The 21693-nt window shown below is 40.7% G+C and overlaps 1 protein-coding gene across 1 annotated transcript in view; it reads left to right on the top strand.

Annotated features, from left to right (window-relative positions):
• Positions 1-345: 345 nt before the first annotated feature.
• The window catches only part of LOC115137536 (integumentary mucin C.1-like), a 38720-nt gene continuing 17372 nt past the window's right edge, over positions 346-21693 (top strand). Inside the window, exons 1-2 of the mRNA XM_065024731.1 lie at positions 346-454; positions 811-896. Coding sequence (XP_064880803.1) covers positions 845-896 — 52 coding nt within the window. The 5' untranslated portion in view covers positions 346-454; positions 811-844. The remainder of the gene's footprint in view (positions 455-810; positions 897-21693) is intronic.

Here is a 21693-nt window from a genome sequence, read left to right on the forward strand (position 1 = left end):
TCAGACTGGTTACATTTCTCCAGCCCCATCCCTAAATGTTTTACCGAGACGTTGGGCGGAGAAATGTGTTAGGGAATGCTTCTGATAATCAGCTACTCTTTCTAGTGTCTGATGTCACACAGATGCCTAGACCTTTAATTAATCAAATGACATGTCCTTTCTTGTAATTCACCAGGGTTTCCGCGTTGTTTTGCCAGTTTGTTGAGAAACTCTGCATAAAAATGTTGTTTGGCCATTCAGGTTTTAGGAATGATGAAGTGATGGGAGTGCTTATGTCATAACCTAATGACTTCCTCTCCTTAAATGCTCCCACATCTACACTCCCAAGGTAGTTGTCATTTGGCTGCGAGGCAGATAGTTCTACATCTGGAAATCAGTCAATTCATTATCATTCTATTGTGGAAAGAAAGTAACAGGACTCCTCTTCGTGGTAAACATAGTTATATTTCTAAAGGTGAGTGATGGATGTCATGATATCTGTTCTTTGAGTGAACATTAATAGTCTCTTCTCACACACCTGAATGCATGAGAGTTGGTCTGCTCTTTGGTTTGACTATAGGCAGTCAAGCATTTGAACACTTCTGACTGCCGATGCATGTGTTGATTGATTTTACACTTTCAAATCACCTAGATTGTTAAATTAGCCAACATCGATAACACATTTTTTTTTAAACTACATTTAAAATACAATATTGGCTGGTTATTTCATTGATCAAATTCCACAAATCGTCCCTTTAATTGTCTGGTCCTATAATATTTTATTTGATCATTTGCTTCCAACTCTTCAATTTGTTCTCTACTCATTTGTAGGTGTTTCCAGGTAGCGGTAGCATTAAAAGGTGACATGTATTGGAAGATTTTGACAGCAGTTCTCTGCTTCTATGCAGTTGTTCCTGGTAAGTTTCTCCTGTTATTTACTCCTCTCTTGAGGAGCCATGTAATGCATCTCCTCTGTCTCCTGTGTGACGGCAATGACGTCAAAACAAATTGATGGTGTTGAAAGTTACTGTGTCATCAATATTGCCAATCCCTGTCAATGTCAATTAAATAGTTGTTACTGGTGAATTACTGTATATTCTTTTGCGATTTTGTTCAAAATAAACTGAAATATCACAGTCCTGTTGGAAGGTGAACTATCGCCCCACTCTGAGGTCCTGAGAGCTCTAGAGTAGGTTTTCAACATGTATCTCTATCTCTATGTACGTTGCTCCGTTCTTCTCTCCCTCAATCCTGATTAGCCTCCCAGTCCATGCCAATGAAAAGGCAACAGACCACCAGAAAATGTGGGGATAATGGGGGAAAATGGGAGACACCTGCTGGGGGGTGGAGACAAGCACAAGACAGGTGAAATAGATCAGGGTGTGACATGTGGTATGCTGCATAAGTCAATACATTGTATTCAAAGCAAAAAAGTTAGTAATAATGCTGCAAAGTGTAAACAAACAAGACAGACAGACAGACATATATCAAGCAGATAGACAGGCAGACATGTCTGTCGGTTTTTATATCTGTTCTCTCTCTGTTCTCTCAGTTGTCTCTCTCACACTCTCTTCTCTAATCTCTCCTCTCCCTCTCTCTATCTCCATCTCTCTAACTCTCTACCTCATAGTTATCCCCCTCCTTCTCTTCTCTCTCCTTCCCCCTTCTTTCATCCCCTTCACCCTCTTTGTCCTTTCTCTCTCTCTCTTTCTCTCTCACTCTCTATGCTCTCTCACTCCCCTCCCAGGACAGACAGACTGACAGACTGACAGACTGATAGGCAGGCAGACATATCCACTCACAGACAGACAGAGACAGACTCACAGACAGACATGTCTTTTGGTTGTTATAGCTGTTCTCGTTCTCTCTCTATTATCTATTCCCCCCTCTCCCTCTCTCATTACCTCTCCCTCTCTTGTCCTTACTGTCTCTCTCTTCCTTCCCCCCTCCCTCTCTCTCTCTCTCTCTCTCTCTCTCTCTCTCTCTCTGAGATTCTTTCAACCTCTGCCATATTGTGGATTCAGAGCTATCTATCTAATATAACTCAAAGGGTTTTATTCAATGGAATATTCTCTAATGTCAAACATGTAAAATGTGGTGTACCGCAGGGCAGTCTCTACTCTTTTCTATTTTTACCAGTGACCTGCCACTGACATTACAGTTTTTCTGCTAAAACACTAAAACCCATTGGCTGAACTAAGTTCTCAGTTGCCTGGACTCATTGAGCTAATTATGCAGTCTGTTGTCAATACCTTAAACCATTTCACATGGTAAAACACAATTTGTAGTTCTCACTTAGACTTTTCAGCAAAACTCTAAACACATTCTCATTCTCAAAACACATTCTGCACTCTAATGCACATGTCATCCATACTGGTAAACACAAATGGCCACAATCAAATACAAATAGAGAACATACAGTGGGGCAAAAAAGTATTTAGTCAGCCACCAATTGTGCAAGTTCTTCCACTTAAAAAGATGAGAGGCCTGTAATTTTCATCATAGGTACACTTCAACTATGACAGACAAAATGAGAAGAAAATATATCCAGAAAATCACATTATAGGATTTTTAATGAATTTATTTGCAAATGATGGTGGAAAATAAGTATTTGGTCACCTACAAACAAGCAATATTTCTGGCTCTCACAGACCTGTAACTTCTTCTTTAAGAGGCTCCTCTGTCCTCCACTCGTTACCTGTATTAATGGCACCTGTTTGAACTTGTTATCAGTATAAAATACACCTGTCCACAACCTCAAACAGTCACACTCCAAACTCCACAATGGCAAAGACCAAAGAGCTGTCAAAGGAAACCAGAAACAAAATTGTAGACCTGCACTAGGCTGGGAAGACTGAATCTGCAAAAGGTAAGCAGCTTGGTTTGAAGAAATCAACTGGGGGAGCAATTATTAGGAATTGGAAGACATACAAGATAACTGATAATCTCCCTCGATCTGGGGCTCCACGCAAGATCTCACCCCGTGGGGTCAAAATGATCACAAGAACGGTGAGCAAAAATCCCAGAACCAAACGGGGGGACCTAGTGAATGACCTGCAGAGAGCTGAGACCAAAGTAACAAAGCCTACCATCAGTAACACACTACGCCGCCAGGGACTCAAATCCTGCAGTGCCAGACGTGTCCCCCTGCTTAAGCCAGTACATGTCCAGGCCTGTCTGAAGTTGGCTAGAGAGCATTTGGATGATCCAGAAGAAGATTGGGAGAATGTCATATGGTCAGATGAAACCAAAATAGAACCTTTTGGTAAAAACTCAACTCGTCGTGTTTGGAGGACAAAGAATGCTGAGTTGCATCCAAAGAACACCATACCTACTTTGAAGCATGGGGGTGGAAACATCATGCTTTGGGGCTATTTTTATGCAAAGGGGCCAGGACGACTGATCCGTGTAAAGGAAAGAATGAATGGGGCCATGTATCGTGAGATTTTGAGTGAAAACCTCCTTCCATCAGCAAGGGCATTGAAGATGAAACGTGGCTGGGTCTTTCAGAATGACAATGATCCCAAATACACCGCCCGGGCAACAAAGGAGTGGCTTCGTAAGAAGCATTTCAATGTCCTCGAGTGGCCTAGCCAGTCTCCAGATCTCAACCCCATAGAAAATCTTTGGAGGGAGTTGAAAGTCCGTGTTGCCCAGCAACATCCCCAAAACATCACTGCTCTAGAGGAGATCTGCATGGAGGAATGGGCCAAAATATCAGCAACAGTGTGTGAAAACCTTGTGAAGACTTACAGAAAACATTTGACTTATGATACAAATTAACTTGTTGCTCCTACCCTCTACTTTTTTGAACATTTTGTTAAAAATCGCGCAACATTTCAGCGCCCTGCTACTCATGCCAGGAATATAGAATATAGTACGTTCATATGGTTAGAATGTGTGGATAGAAAACACTCGGACGTTTTTAAAACTGGTTAAATCACGACTGTGGCTATAACATAACGTGCGTTACATCGGAAAGCGCAGGAAAACCTGATCACAGAAAATGGAAATAAATATCCTTGCGCCACTTCCAGCAATTGTTCACAGTGAGCCGAATTAGATAAGACCGAGGATTCAACTCCCACAGCATCCCCATGTTGTCTAGAGTCTTGTGAATTGAATCATCTTTGATTCTTGGTTGAACCGAATCAGGGGAACCACTTACCTCCAGTCTCCGCCCAGATCATTTGGAAGAGCTCTCTCGTGAAATTTTTTCCAAGACGACAGCTAATGATTTTTACATCGCCTCCTGATGATTTTTATCGCTTATTAACGTTTACTAATACCTAAAGTAGCATTACAAATGTATTTCGAAGTGTTTTGTGAAAGTTTATCGTCTACTTTTTGAATTTTAAAAAATGACGTTACGTTGTGAAATCGCTGTTTTTTTCGTTTATCACACAGTCTACATATAACGATATCTTGGCTTTATATGGCCCGATTTAATCGAAATAAAGACCCAATAGTGTTTATGGGACATCTAGGAGTGCCAACAAAGAAGATGGTGAAAGGTAATGACTGTTTTCTATTTTATTGTGCGGTTTGTGTAACGCCGAAATGCTAATTATTTTGTTTACGTCCCCTGCTGTGCTTTTGTGTTGTAGTGTATTGGTGCATGCTATCAGATAATAGCTTCTCATGCTGTCGCCGAAAAGCATTTTAAAAATCTGACTTGTTGCCTGGATTCACAACGAGTGTAGCTTTAATTCGATACCCTGCATGTGTATTTTAATGAACGTTTGAGTTTTAACTAATACTATTAGCATTTAGCGTAGCACATTTGCATTTCCAGAGCTCTAGTTGGGACGCAAGCGTCCCGAGTAGAGGGAAGAGGTTAAAGGCATCTCTCGTATTTTTAAGTGGGAGAACTTGCACAATTGGTGGCTGACTAAATACTTTTTTGCCCCACTGTATGTCATTGATTGAACACAACCACTCAAAATTGATTTAACCTGTTTCAAATGATGCGACACAACCAATTTAATCAATTTCAGAGAGCACACAGGTTGTTGAAGGTGGGAAGGAGAAAGTCTGAGAATGGATACTGTAGTACAGTGCATTGTAGGCTGTATACTGTACAATGGACAAATTGTATGGCCCTGAACATTGTGCTTTCCATTTATTAACAGTACCGACTGCTCAATAGATTTTGACTGGTTGCAGGTTCATATCAACAAAGAACAAGAATTACAGTATCACAAGGACATCACAAGTGGAGGAGTGACACAAGTCAGAAATAGCGATACAATTAATCACTTACCTTTGATGATCTTCACATGGTTGCACTCACAATACTCCCATTTACTCAATAAATGTTTGTTTTGTTCGATAAAGTCCCTCTTTTTATCCAAAAACCTTTTTTTGTTCGCACGTTTTGTTCAGTATTCCACAGGCTCAAAGGCAGTCACAACAGGCAGATGAAAAATCCGAAAAGTATCAGTAAAGTTCGTAGAAACATGTCAAACAATGTTTATAATCAATCCTCGGGTTGTTTTTAGTCATAATAATCAATAATATTTCAACCGGACAAAATATTTGTCAATATAAAAGAAAGGCGCGCTCTCGGTCGCACGCATGAAAAACCTCTGGGACACTGCGGTGTCCACTCATTCAGAGTGGTCTTAGTCCCTCAATTTTCAGAATACAAGCCTGAAACAATTTCTAAAGTCTGTTGGCATCTAGTGGAAGCCATATGAAGTGCAATTTGAGTCCTAAGTCAATGGAATCTGTATAGGCAGTCAATGGAAAACTACAACTTAAAAAATAATTATTAGGTTTTTGCCTACCATTTCAGTTCTGTTATACTCACAGACATTATTTTGTGTTTTCTATCCAAATCTACTAATTAGGCATATCCTAGCTTCTGGGCCTGAGTAGCAGGCAGTTTACTTTGGGCACACTTTTCATCCGGAGGTGAAAATAGTGCCCCCTACCCTAGTTGTAAGTCTGTTTTGGAATGGGTGGCCAGTAATAAACGGGTCCTGAACATCTCTAAAACTAAGAGCATTGTATTTGGTACAAAGTTGAGGAGACTAAATTACTTGACGTTATCATAGAATGTAAACTGTCATGGTCAAAACATATACAGTTGAAGTCAGAAGTTTACATAGACCTTAGCCAAATACATTTATACTCAGTTTTTCACAATTCCTTACATTTTATCCTAATAAAAACAATTGGTCAGTTAGGATCACCACTTCATTTTAAGAATGTGAAATGTCAGAATACTACTAGAGAGAATGATTTATTTCAGCTTTTATTTCTTTCATCACATTCCCAGTGGGTCAGAAGTTTACATACACTCAATTAGTATTTGATAGCATTGACTTAAATTGTTTAACTTGGGTTAAACGTTTCAGGTAGCCTTCCACTAGCTTCCCACAATACGTTGGGTGAATTTTGTCCCATTCCTCCTGACAGAGCTGGTGAAACTGAGTCAGGTATGTAGGCCTCCTTGCTCGCACACGCTTTTTAGGTTCTGCACACACATTTTCTATAGGATTGAGGTCAGGGCTTTGTGATGGCCACTCCAATACAGTTGTGGCCAAAAGTTTTGAGAATGACACAAATATTAATTTTCACAAAGTTTGCTGCTTCAGTGTCCTTAGATATTTTTGTCAGATGTTACTATGGAATACTGAAGTATAATTACAAGCATTTCATACGTGTCAAAGGCTTTTATTGACAATTACATAATGTTGATAAAAAGAGTCAATATTTGCTGTGTTGACCCTTTTTTTTCAAGACCTCTGCAATCCGCCCAGGCATGCTCTCAATTAACTTCTGGGCCACTTCCTGACTGATGGCAGCCCATTCTTAATCAATGCTTGCAGTTTGTCAGAATTTATGGGGTTTTGTTTGTCCACCCGCATTTTGAGGATTGACCACAAGTTCTCAATGGGGTTAAGGTCTGGTGAGTTTCCTGGCCATGGACCCAAAATATCAATCTTTTTTTACCCAAGCCACTTACTTATCACTTTTGCCTTATGGCAAGGTGCTCCATCATGTTGGATAAGGCATTGTTCGTCACCAAACTGTTCCTGGATGGTTGGTAGAAGTTGCTCTCGGAGGATGTGTTGATACCATTCTTTATTCATGGCTGTTCTTAGGCAACATTGTGAGTGAGCCCACTCCCTTGGCTGAGAAGCAACCCCACACATGAATTGTCTCAGGATGCTTTACTATTGGCATGACACAGGACTGATGGTAGCGCTCACCTTGTCTTCTCCGGACAAGCTTTTTTCCGGATGCCCAAAACAATCGGAAAGGGGATTCATCAGAGAAAATGACTTTACCCCAGTCCTCAGCAGTCCAATCCCTGTACCTTTTGCAGAATATCAGTCTGTCCCTGATGTTTTTCCTGGAGAGAAGTGGCTTCTTTGCTGCCCTTCTTGATAACAGGCCATAATCCAAAAGTATTCACCTCACTGTGCATGCAATTGCACTCACACCTGCATGCTGCTATTCCTGAGCAAGCTCTCAGCCCCGATCCCGCAGTTGAATCAACTTTAGGAGATGGTCTTGGCGCTTGCTGGACTTTCTTAGGCACCCTGAAGCCTTCTTCACAACAATTGAACCACTCTCCTTGAAGTTCTTGATGATCTGATAATTGGTTGATTTAGGTGCAATCTTACTGGCAGCAAAATCCTTGCATGTGAAGCCCTTTTTGTTCAAAGCAATGATGACGGCACCTGTTTCCTTGCAGGTAACCATGGTTGACAGAGGAAGAACAATGTTTTCAAGCACCACCCTCCTTTTAAAGCTGCCATTCTGTTATTTGAACTCAATCAGCATGACAGAGTGATCTCCAGCCTTGTCCTCGTCAACACTCACACCTGTGTTAACGAGAGAATCACTGACATGATGTCAGCTGGTCCTTTTGTGGCAGGGCTGAAATCAGTGGAAATGTTTTTGTGGGATTCAGTTCATTTGCATGGCAAAGAGGGACTTTGCGATGAATTGCAATTCATCTGATCACTCTTCATAACATTCTGGAGTAGATGCAAATTGCCATTACACAAACTGAGGCAGCAGACTTTGTGAAAATTAATATTGTGTCATTCTCAAAACTTTTGGCCACGACTGTACATTGACTTTGTTGTCATTAAGCCGTTTTGCCACAACTTTGGAAGTATGCTTGGGGTCATTGTCCATTTGGAAGACACATTTGCGACCAAGCTTTAACTTCCTGACTAATGTCTTGAGGTATTGCTTCAATATATCCACATAATTTTCCGGCCTCATGATGCCATCTATTTTGTGAAGTGCACCAGTCCCTCCTCCAGCAAAGCAACCCCACAACAGGATGCTTCATGTTTGGGATGGTGTCTTCGGCTTGCAAGCCTCCCCCTTTTTCCTCCAAACATAACAATGGTCATTATGGCCAAACAGTGCTATTTTTGTTTCATCAGACCAGAGGACATTTCTCCAAATAGTATGATCTTTGTCCCCATGTGCAATTGCACACCGTAGTCTGTCTTTTTTATAGCGGTTTTGGAGCAGTTGCATCTTCCTTGCTGAGTGGCCTTTCAGGCTATGTCGATATAGGATTCATTTACTGTGGATATAGATACATTTGCACTTGTTTCCTCCAGCATGTTCACAAGGTTTGTTGCTGTTGTTCATGGATTGATGGATTGATTTTCACTTTTCACAACAGTGTGCGTTCATCTCTAGGAGACAGAACGCATCTCCTTGCTGAGCGGTATGATGGCTGCGTGGTCCCATGGTGTTTATACTTGCATACTATTGTTTGTACAGATGAACATGGTACCGTCAGGCGTTTGGAAATTGCTTCCAAGGATGAACCAGAATTGTGGTCTACAATTATTTTTCTGAGGTCTTGGCTGATTTCTTTTGATTTTCCCATGATGTCAAGCAAAGAGGCACTGAGTTTGAAGGTAGGCCTTGAAATACATCCACAGGTACACCTCCAATTGACTAAAATGATGTCAATTAACCTATAAGAAGCTTCTAAAGCCATGAAATAATTGTCTAGTATTTTCCAAGCTGTAAAGGTGATAGAGGAATTTTAGATTCCTCTATGCTTTAATTCCCAAAACCAATTACCACTCATTTCTAAATTCATTAATGAATTGTAAGTTCATTAATTATGCATGAAATAGATTGAGACCAGTCTTAAAAGCCAGGTAAGAGCGTTTAATTCCAGAGAGTACTGAATGCTTACACACATTTCCACAGGTTATAAACTGAAAATGACGTCAGCGTTTTCCAAACGTTCCGTTTCACAAACAGAGGGCCCCTCTAACTTTCAAGCCTCCGCGTTATCAGCACGCAGTCAAGGCCAGTCAGCATAAATCAACATTCCCGACCATTTGGAGATGGCCCGTTCCCACCACCTGGAGATTTGTACAACTGAATGAACTAAGGAACAGACCTATTATTGTTACTAACTCCTGACTACATTATATACAATTGGGAAAGGGAGCAAGAGGGATAACTCACATGTACCGTACATTATAGCATTTGGACTAGTCAGTTTCTGATTGGAATGTATACATAATTAGTCATTTCAACCATATTTTCCTCTATCAATCCTCCCTTTGATCAAATATTATACATTCAAATCTACAAAATAAAAATATTATTATAAATGTTTACCCAACTTTTCACCCATCATTAATCAAATCTAACCTTAACTCCAACTGTTTTTAAACCTACATCAGAATCATAACTCCTCTTTCAGGATTTTTTTTTTTCTTTTTACAATCTTTATTAAAAAACAGTTTAATCATTGAAACAAATTACAATCTAATTCCCCTTCATCTCAACACTATTCTCATCAAACATAAATTCCCCACAAATGACAGATCCGGATTCGTCCACTTCCTCTGTTGACATGCCTTCAGTCCTCCATGGGTCAGAACCTGGAATCTGTAGTGTCATTGATCTTTTCCAGAGTCCTGGAAACAATAACTTTCATACATACACGCAATCAACCACGTACGTACAAGACTAACACAGTCACACCGGTTAAGGTGGCCCATAACACCACATTTTTCCGTAAATACTGTCTACCCAATTTAGTTCAGAGAATTATCCACCCCAGAGTTTCTGCCAACCCGTGAGCCAGGGTGGTCAAACCAGCTGAGGCTTCGGGCACTGATTCGTTCGGAGCTGTGCTACCTGGGATGTAAGACACGGTCCTGATTACCACGCCCACTTCCTCCTTTTATCTAATGCAATTCTATTCTGTCAGGTCTTCCAGCTGATTGCTTCAGTCTGTTCTACAAACCCTTTAATAACCCTTCTGGTAACTATAATTAATCCAGTCTACATTCTTATTGAGAGTAGACCACTCTAATCCTGCTAGTATCTGATTTCTTGCCTTGAACTCATCCGGCACACCTCGTGGAACCCCAATGTTATCAATATATACTCTTTCCCCCGCACAACCACCAGATGTCGACACTGGCCCATTTTATTTTATTGAAGTCCCCAGAGTTCAACCAGCCTGTCAATTCAGACATGGTCTCGTCAGTGGTCATATTCTCTGTACCAACTTGGTTCCTGGGGATATAAATAGTGCAAATCAATACAACTGTCATTATTTGGCATTCCTGCTTTCATGAACAGCTTTACCATACATGCCATTCCCTTAGGGGAATTAATTCCGTTCAGTGGAAAAGGGATAGTGGTTAACTGGGGTTTAGCGTTCGCACAGGCATAACATTCTTCTTTAGCCACTGATCTGGCCGTATATTGAATCCATTCCAACCATAAGTTGGACTCCCCAAACCCAGTCTCCACCTCTATAACTTCTTTGAGGTCTTTGGTCTGAACTATTCATACCTTTATACAATACTTCCTCTGTTCAGGAACACAGTCCAAAATGCCAACCCTTACTATACTCCACCTGGTCCCAAATTGAGTGTATGGGTTTACGTAGCCATCCCTTTCAGTGTGAGCTATGACCTGTCCACGATCAATATGGGAACCTGCACTGATATCTCTTCTATTTTGGAACAAAATCCTCACCGTCTAAACCATGGGTCAAATTACCACTCTCCGCATATCTAGTAGGACGTGCTGTATCAGGAATACGTCACCCACGATAAGACAGCTCAGACGAACAGCTTCCATGTGTAACCCCACCCTTTCCCCGAAAACACATAACTTAGCAAGAGCCAGATACATCTTCACTTCTATGAACAAAAACAGGGGTGACAGGACAGGGAGGGTTACTTCATTCGAGAGATGGCCCCCGGAATTCTGTTAATTCCAGTTCTCCTCCCGAACACTGTTTATTTGTTCGACAGTGATCTTACCCCCCCCCCCCCCCCCCCGCAGTGCGATATGAATCCGGGTGGCCCACGGGACTGGATTGAGTGTCTTCACCTGTAGTTCACCTGTAGTGCATAAACTCTTGGACATACAGGTTTGGTTAATAAAACAGTTTCTTATTCGTCAAACCAAAAAATACAAAAACAACAAAAAATGTTTTATTAGCTAATTATCCCGTAGGTCACATCCTATTCTAGAACACTATTTACCCATCCCCTTTTGTTACCTGGCTCTGCCCAGGTAACAACCTTGCCTTATTCTTATACAATGACTTAGATAAGATTTAGTGAATTATCCTTATGTCTGAAATTCCATTTAGGAGTGTCCCTTTCATTTTCCACATGTCCAATTCTCACTTTTGTCTCCACTCAGTAACTTATCTACCCACTATGTTATCTTTGCTCGTCCTGGCCCCCCTTCTAAAGCTTCTCTGTTCTCCAACCTTCAAGGTCTCTGCAGTGCGGGGGAGGGCTCCTCTGTATGTTTCTCATGTTTTCCAAATTTGAACTACATGTCTCACTATTTGGCTCCATCCAAACCCATGGACCCTCTTTTAGAAGAAAAAAACATATCTATGAGCAGCTTTTCTCCAAATTCCTTAATCAATCTATCTTAATCCTAACAATAATCCTAACTCCTCATAGATGTCCTATATTCCTGTTAAATATAATACTATTTAAAAACTTATAATCTAATAAATGCTAACCATATTAAAAATCCTTCCTACACTAACAAGCCCTCTCCTTGGGGACCCTCAGTATTCTATCTGACAATAACATGGATTTAATGTGTTGCAAAGTGTGGAATAAAACTTTGGTCCTGTAAAACAGAGTAAAGCAGAACAAAGCATTCTTATAACCCATCTGGTCCTCTCAGCTATTCTTATCCAGCACCAGGTGGGCACCATGCCACCCTTCACGACAGGGAGAACAAACATACATGGGTCATCCTCAGTCAGTCTTATCCTCCCCTCAAAGCATGCTTCACCTCAGCCTCTCCAACTGGAGCATCAAGCAAAGGCATCATGCCTGAAGCCTTCACCACATCTGTAACAGACTTCTTAAAACACGGTATGATGCAAGCAGCACATCACATCAATAACAAATAATACAAGAATTAGGGTCAGAAATCCAGTAACCACCATACCAGTATACTTACCAAACCAGTCTCCCAACCAGGTGGACAGTCAGACTCCTCTACCCCCGCCATGGTCCTCATCTCAGCAGATAGTGCATCGAGCCCATTTAAGGCCCTTAGATATACTACCATCTGGACTGGTGTTATTAGGGATATACGTACACCATTGTTCACCGAACATCGTGCAGACTCCCCCCTGACTAGCAAGAAGCATATTCTAAGCAAGTCTATTCTGTATAAGACAGCCACAAATTGTCCCTACCATCAAAACCAGTCTCCGTGTCTAATTGATCAATAGCTGAATAGTCTAACATTAATTACCTGAATGGGATTTTTAGCACAGTGGTGGCAGGTTCGGTCCAGGGGTGGTAGAGGAGTGTGTCTGGCCCCCCCGGCTCGTCTGAGACCTCTGTTTTTGGCAGTACCTTAATAGAAAACACACCCACCGTGTCTGTCCCGGTCCTTTGTAGTCCGGGGGTGTAAGTGCCTGCATCAGAGAGCTTAATAGTTTTGATGGTTAGTAGGATTTCATCACCTTTACAAAGTTCAACAGTACTCCCAGGTTTCCCCCATCTCATGGAAAACCTATCCACCTTTGTGGGATTCCCTATGCCGTAAGGATATCCTCTTCTCCAGTCCCAGAACTGTCCCAAGTTGGTTATCATGTAATCCCCATACGGACACCCTCCCCCATTACACAGGTAATGTCCCCCGTCTTTTGACACTCCTGTACACGGGTGTTAAAATCAAACAAAAATACCTCAATTCCTTCCCTGCCCTGTTGGCTCAAAATATGTTATCTTCCCCTATTTATTCTCAATGATGAATATGACTTTCTCTCTGTTACAATACCAACTCCCTAATAGCCCATCCAAAAAAAAAAAACTTCACAGCTAATGTTATAAGACAGAATCCTGAACCACTTTCTCATTTGCAGTTCAAACAGTAATTCTAAACCCTCAACCAAAACTGCTTCATTTCTAATGAATTTACCTTAAAACTAGTAACTCAATATGATCCCATTCATTATACAAATGACTCTCCCCTGAGGCTGATCAGACCTCAGAAGCCAGTCATGATAAGGTCAAAAGGCCATACCATATTTAGACATAAAGATCCCTTTATCCTTACAATAGAAATAGTCACCTGTATGATTCAAACCCATAAAAAAAACATCTCATAAGGTTCCATATGTGAGCGTGCCTCTTTAAAATCTCCTTGCACTAAAACAAATCGTTCTAACAGTTGTTTTATATATATATAATTTGCAGACCTTTTTCAATTTGGTCGTTTAAAGCTGCACTCTCCCCCAAAATTATAATCCCAGGAGGCCTCTAAAAGTGAGCCACCACATCCCTAACTATCATTCACTAATGCTACCTCGAATCAGAAACTCAATAAGTGAACTATAACTAAAACCTAATGATAATTCCCCTTTGACTCAAGTCAATAATCGTAAGTTTTAAACATCGTCTACGGATATGTTTACTTAAATGACCATGCTACCTTTAGATACAATTAACCCGATAACATTATTATCCAATGCATTACTTTTTCTCTCTGCCGCAAATGTCGTACATTTCGCAGTGTAAGGAATCCGTAATTTAATCCCCGATATTGAATAAATATGCATTTGCATTCCCTCATGGCTCTTTTAATTTACTTACTTATGGGTAACTTTCATCCGTTCCGGAACAAAGAGTTCTACCTAAACCCGCCAGAACACACTGTTCAACTAAGTTAAATCAAACCCTAAAATTGACTATAACCAATAAACAAATAAACAAAACAATTTTATCTCAACTTCTGAAAGGTTACTCGAAGCCTCGATACACACACTAACAGCCATACAGTTTGCTCCGTTATTCCCAGTCTCTGGTGACAAAAGTGTCTCGCTAGTGACGTCATCATCAAGCGCTCAACCTGCCAATTCGTAGCGACTTCAAATGGATTGTAAATAATTCTTGTTCTATTAACCAAACCTAATTTATCACATCTGTTCTAATCCTGAATTATAATTTACCACCCCAACCAACATCTCTAAATTCGCCAATTTTATAAAAGCTTTTCGATGGGCATAAACCATAATTGTCTCTTTGTTATCATTTAGAATCCATTTTGCTCTAAATACCTGTCTCGTCTTTGACTTAGTATTTTAATTACAACTCTATTCCCAATACGTTATTCACTTGTCTAATTACAACTCAGACCAGCATTAGTGAGTGCTCGCCTTAAAAATGCCTTGTCTCTGGGAACAGGGAAATCACCTTAACCCAAACATTTACTCCTACAATGACACCCAATAATTCTTATGATCCCTTCACGTCGTTCGTTTTAAATCTCTTGATGTATCATGTAACTTATTTTTCTCTCTCCGAATTGTCGTCCCACAATATTTTTTCCACTGTCATACACTCAAACCACTGTGATTACCGTGCACTGTCCCTTTAAGATAAGACTTTTCATTTGTTCCCCGCAACGAGAACGGAAATCAGATCATTTTTAGAATACGTTACTTTTTGTTCAAATTCACTGGTGTTACCTTAACCAAAAATCAATAATCAGAAAAACAATCACAACTTCTTACGATTCAACTATTCTTACCTAATTTATAGTCCAAAGCGTTGCACTAAATAGCCACATTGAGTGTCTAGCAATTCCGTTGCTGGCCATAGCCACTGCCCGCCTTTGTAAAATATATATTCCCTATTCAGATTGAGTTCCCCCCATTTAACTTTAGGTAACTCTCTCTCTTCTATGATACATCTATTTAATTACGACTCCTATCTCAATACATTATTCCACCAGATCATTTTGGGTGAAATAGCGTTTTACATCGAAATTGTTTCGTCGTTATTTTTAATGACTTCTTTTATCAATTCTATCTGGAACACATAATATCCGTTCAGTTATATCTTTTGCAAACACTGGCGACCGTATTTTCAGGCAAAACATGCAAGTAGGTCGATTACGATCTAAAATCAATTTTAGTTAAACGGGAACCGACTGCCGCGCTCACCACTCCCCTACCAGTACAATGGAATTGACTGAGACTCTCCGCAAATATACCCATTTTCACAGTTATCTGTATTTGTTACTACGACATCTAGACAACAGAAAATAGCCCAAATTTAAACGCCCATATCTCTTTTATTGGAATCCTCATCTACTAAAGTCTGACTACGTGTGTGTCCCTTTAAAAATAATCAGTATGTATTTTCCATCCTGTGAACCGCGTCCATAGAAGACTTTTGATCGGACATCATTTCCCCCATAGGATATTCCTTCTGGGACAACGTTAAATGTCTCAAATCTCACTTCTCTAGACTAAGTTGACCTCTCCTGTGAACCACGTCTATAGAAGACTTTTGATCGGACATTCGAATTTCACCCGTAGGATATTCCTTTTGGGACTTTCAACGTAAAATGTCTCAAATCTCACTACTATAGACTAATCACGTATCATTTGATATTAATTTCTTTCAGCATTGTACAGGTTCATTTATTCTGTTCGCCTAGAATTACCCTGCCTTCTCACCAAGCCTAATTTATCCTCACCTGTTTTAACATATCTATCTGCTACTTTCCACAGTCAGTTTCCCATATACAGATAGACTATTAGGTAAAAACTTTATTTAGGTATGTTTATTGAAGTATTGGCCATCCTATTTGTACGGAACAAGCGTCCTAATTCTCCAATGCGTACTATATCACTCCTTAATAATCCTTGGCTTGCAAAACCAGGCCGTATTAAGCTCTAGTTTATTTGTTGGTAGCGCCCCTTACCTCAGGGTCAATTTCGGACCTGCTTCCATTTTATCGATATCCTGGTTAATACCCCCGGTAGAAACCCATTTTATTTGTTCGGAATATTCAAGCACCTATTATTGATCAAATTCAACTCCTTCATAACATTTTAATCAATAAATATCCTAAATAATCCCTCCCAAATTCGAGAATAAAGGCTACTTTACCTGCTGCCGACTGGGATAAGCATTGTTCGTTTGAATCTAGTCACCCTCTCTGTCCTCTGTGATAATATGCAGGCCTGTTTCAATTTTTACCTCAATTCAGAGGTCAGGTCTTTAGTAAAACGAGTCAAAACTCGTCCGTGCACGATTTTCCAGCGTACTACCTACAGGCACAGAGAGGGATATTTTAGATCCGGCTCAAACGACCAAATTGATAGAGGAATTTTAGATTCCTCTATGCTTTAATTCCCAAAACCAATTTGCACTCATTTCTAAATTCATTAATGAATTGTAAGTTCATTAATTATGCATGAAATAGATTGAGACCAGTCTTAAAAGCCAGGTAAGAGCGTTTAATTCCAGAGAGTACTGAATGCTTACACACATTTCCACAGGTTATAAACAGAAAATGACGTCAGCGTTTTCCAAACGTTCCGTTTCACAAACAGAGTGCCCCTCTAACTTTCAAGCCTCCGCGTTATCAGCACGAAGTCAAGGCCAGTCAGCATAAATCAACATTCCCGACCATTTGGAGATGGCCCATTCCCACCACTTGGAGATTTGTACAACTGAATGAACTAAGGAACAGACCTATTATTGTTACTAACTCCTGACTACATTATATACAATTGGGAAAGGGAGCAAGAGGGATAACTCACATGTACCGTACATTATAGCATTTGGACTAGTCAGTTTCTGATTGGAATGTATACATAATTAGTCATTTCAACCATATTTTCCTCTATCAAAAGGGCACAGTCAACTTTGTGCATGTAAACTTCTCACCCACTGGAATTGTGATACTTTGAATATATAAGTGAAATAATCTGTCTGTAAACAATTGTTGGAAAAATTACTTGTGTCGTGCACAAAGTAGATGTCCTAACCGACTTGCCAAAATGTTAGTTGGTAACAAGAAATTTGTGGAGTGGTTTCAAAATGACTCCAACCTGTGTGTATGTAAACTTCCGACTTCAACTGTAGATACAATGGTTGTAAAGATGGCCGTAATAAAGAGATTCTCTGCTTTTTTGACACCACACTAGAAAAAGCAAGTTCTGCAGGCTTGAGATTTGCATTTTATTGTAATCAGAGGGCTGTTATAAGTACTATGCACACCAGTCTCTCTAGGCTAAGAGTTGAGGAGAGACTGACTGCATCACTTCTTCTTTTGATAAGAAACATTAATATGTTGAGAATCCCATTTTTTTTTGCATAGTCAATTTACACACAGCTCTGACAACACACATTTAATCCACCACCAGACATGCCACCAGGGTTCTTTTCACAGTCCCCAAATCCAGAACAAATTCAAGGAAACGTGCATGGAACTTACTTCCATCTCATATTGCTCAAATATACATCAAATCTGGTTTCAAAATACAGATGAAGCAACACCTCGCGGGCACAACGCCTCTCCCTTATTTGTCCTAGATAGTTTGTGTGTATGCATTGATATGTAGGCTACGTGTGCCTTCATTTTTTTTAACGTAGTTCTGTCCTTGAGCTGTTCTTGTCGAATGATGTTCTGCATTATGTCATTCTTTATTATGTTTCATGTGTTGTGTCGACCCCAGGAAGAGTAGCTGCTACTTTTGCAACAGCTAAAGGGGATCCTAATAAAATTCCAAATACCAAATACCCCGACAGACAGGCAGTTTCAAGTTTCCAGTTCATCTCAAAATATTTGACTGATATTCTCTTCAGAATTAATTCTAACAAGGCAGTTTGTTTATTGTGTTATTTTTTGCCCCACTGTAAATGCTTTCGGGCTGATTGACTTAAATTGTCATATGCTGGTAATTTGGGAAGGTTCAACCTTTTTAACCCCTCAAAACTGTTCCTATGACCCCCAATTAACTCACTTCCTATAATCACAGGAAGCTGATGTTGAATGTATGACTTCCTGGGGACACCTTTTAAAAATGTACCGAATTTTTGTCTTTACGTTAAGAATTGACTGTTCTACAGACGATGGAAGACCGTGTTTTTGTGTAACCTCAGGGAGAGAATGAAGAACCATGTCGAGAATGAATTAAGTCACCACCTATTTCCACAGAAGCTGAACCTTAACACAGGCAATCCCTATACAGTCAGAATGGATTTTGTGAAAAGACAGTTAGCTAGCTCAATCGAGTCCGCGGGGCGTCATGGATATGTAAGGGATGTAGGTAATGCTTTTCTATGGAAGAAAGGCCTTGTTCTTGCTGTAAAGAGTTAATTTCACATGGTCAGCTGTAATCTTGCGTTCATCGAGAGCTTCTGCTGAATGATCCCAAATGTGAATTGTCTTTCTAGTCTCAACCATTCTGCAGATGTCACTCACAGCCCTAGCCCTAAGCACTAGCAGACCGGACACTCCGGCATCCCCTGCAAGGCCGGGCCCATGCGCCCGTCATCTATGTCTATTTTCTTTTATAAAGAAATATTTTTTTGTTTTATACAGCTTTTTTCACTCCAGACACAAATGTATACATACGAAAAACAACTTACATGAGCACACAAACAATGACTAGATTTCATCAGCCCAGACGTGCATGCTCACACCCCCATCCCTAGTGCCTGCATTATTGTTTGCCACATGGCCTTAAATTGCACAGATTTGTTTTTCTTCTGTCAACCATGCTTTTTCAATATTTTAATACTAGTCATTTGATTTTACATTGTGTTAATGATGGCGGATTGATTGATTTCCAAGTTTGTAGTCTAACGTTTTCTTGAAATGTGTAACGGTCGTCGTTGGAATGAGGTGAGGACCAATGTGCAACGTGGTAAGTGTCCATCGTTTTAATAAAGTAAATGAACACTGAACAAAAACAACAAAGTGAACGAACGAAACCAGAAACAGTTCTGTCTGGTGCAGATACAAACACTCAACAGAAAACAATCACCCACAACTCAAGGGTGAAAACAGGCTGCCTAAGTATGGTTCTCAATCAGGGACAACGATACACAGCTGCCTCTGATTGAGAACCTTACCAGGCCAAACACAGAAATACCAAATCATAGAAAAAGAACATAGACCGCCCACCCAACTCACGCCCTGACCATACTAAAACAAAGACATAACAAAAGAACTAAGGTCAGAACGTGACAAAATGAGTGATGAGAAGAGAATCGTCCAGCCCATTGGGTATCTCACTATATCCCCATATGCCATGTCTTGAAATATGTAGACAAACAGATTAAAAGTAAGTTTACAATGTAGTACTTCTGATAGACAACTTTCTAGCTCCGCCCGTAATTTTTGGACTTCATAGCATCCCCAGCAGCGATATTGAGAAATTATTAGTTTTACACTTAAGACATAACTCTGCCGTTCTGCTGTAAATCGGACCAATTTTTCTCTCCATGTCCCTGGATTTCAACCGCTAACTCTGGACATTCATACCTGGATCTCACAGCTAGCTAGCTGCTATCCGTGTGACTATCGGCTTTCGTCGATCCTGGAGCAAACATCAATTATTCCGGAGCTAGCAAGCTTCGTCAATCACTCCTGAGTTCCATCAATCACTCCTGGGCTGCAGTCACCTATCCGGACCCGTTTTACTGCCTACGCGGAGCCCCACCGGGCCTTCACAACTGGACTGCCGACGTTATCTACCCGAAGGAGTTATCCGGCTGGCTTCTCCGTCGCGATGTTACCTGAACGCCCATCTGCGGCCTGCTAACCGTTAGCTGTCTTATCGGCTGCTATCTGAATAGACAATCGGACAATTTATTTATTTATTTTTATTATTATTATGTTTTCTTTTTGGGCCTCTATAACTATATGTATTGTTTTTATTTTTGTTGTTGTTGTGGGATTTGGATTAATCCCCTCTACCACACGGAACCCCACTAATCTATTGACGGAACGCAAGAGGTGGCTAATAACAGACCTCCATCCTATGCTAGCTTGCTACCGATGGCCTGGCTAGCTGTCTAAATCGCCATGACCCCCAACCAACCTCTCCACTCACCGGACCCTTTTGATCACTCGAATAAGCATGCCTCTCCTTAATGTCAATATGCCTTGTCCATTGCTGTTCTGGTTAGTGTTTATTGGCTCATTTCACTGTAGAGCCTCTAATGCTGCTCACTATACCTTATCCAACCTATTAGTTCCACCACCCACACATGCAATGACATCTCCTGGTTTCAATGATGTTTCTAGAGACAATATCTCTCTCTTCATCACTCAATACCTAGGTTTACCTCCACTGTATTCACATCCTACCATACCTTTGTCTGTACATTATACCTTGATGCTATTTTATCGCTCCCAGAAACCTCCTTTTACTCTCTGTTCCAGACGTTCTAGACGACCAATTCTTATTGCTTTTAGCCGCACCCTTATTCTACTCCTCCTATGTTCCTCTGGCGATGTAGAGGTGAATCCAGGCCCTGCAGTGCCTAGCTCCACTCCTATTCCCCAGGCGCTCTCTTTTGATGACTTCTGTAACTGTAATAGCCTTGGTTTCATGCATGTTAACATTAGAAGCCTCCTCCCTAAGTTTGTTCTATTCACTGCTTTAGCACACTCTGCCAACCCGGATGTTCTAGCTGTGTCTGAATCCTGGCTTAGGAAGACCACCAAAAATTCTGAAATTTTAATTCCAAACTACAACATTTTCAGACAAGATAGAACTGCCAAATGGGGCGGCGTTGCAAACTACTGGAAAGATAGCCTGCAGAGTTCTGTCCTACTATCCAGGTCTGTACCCAAACAATTTGAACTTCTACTTTTAAAAATCCACCTCTCTAAAAACAAGTCTCTCACCGTTGCCGCCTGCTATAGACCACCCTCTGCCCCCAGCTGTGCTCTGGACACCATATGTGAACTGATTGCCCCCCATCTATCTTCAGAGCTCGTGCTGCTAGGTCACCTAAACTGGAACATGCTTAACACCCCAGCCACCCTACAATCTAAACTTGATGCCCTCAATCTCACACAAATTATCAATGAACCTACCAGTTACCTCCCCAAAGCCTTAAACACGGGCACACTCATAGATATCATCCTAACCAACTTGCCCTCTAAATACACCTCTGCTGTCTTCAACCAAGATCTCAGCGATTACTGCCTCATTGCCTGCATCCGTAATGGGTCAGCGGTCAAACGACCTCCACTCATCACTGTAAAACGCTCCCTGAAACACTTCAGCGAGCAGGCCTTTCTAATCGACCTGGCCGGGGTATCCTGGAAGGATATTGATCTCATCCCGTCAGTAGAGGATGCCTGGATATTTTTTTTAAATGCCTTCCTAACCATCTTAAATAAACAAGCCCCGTTCAAGAAATTTAGAACCAGGAACAG

Source organism: Oncorhynchus nerka, linkage group LG11 (assembly GCF_034236695.1).
Source record: "Oncorhynchus nerka isolate Pitt River linkage group LG11, Oner_Uvic_2.0, whole genome shotgun sequence".
Classification (NCBI taxonomy): Eukaryota; Metazoa; Chordata; class Actinopteri; order Salmoniformes; family Salmonidae; genus Oncorhynchus; species Oncorhynchus nerka.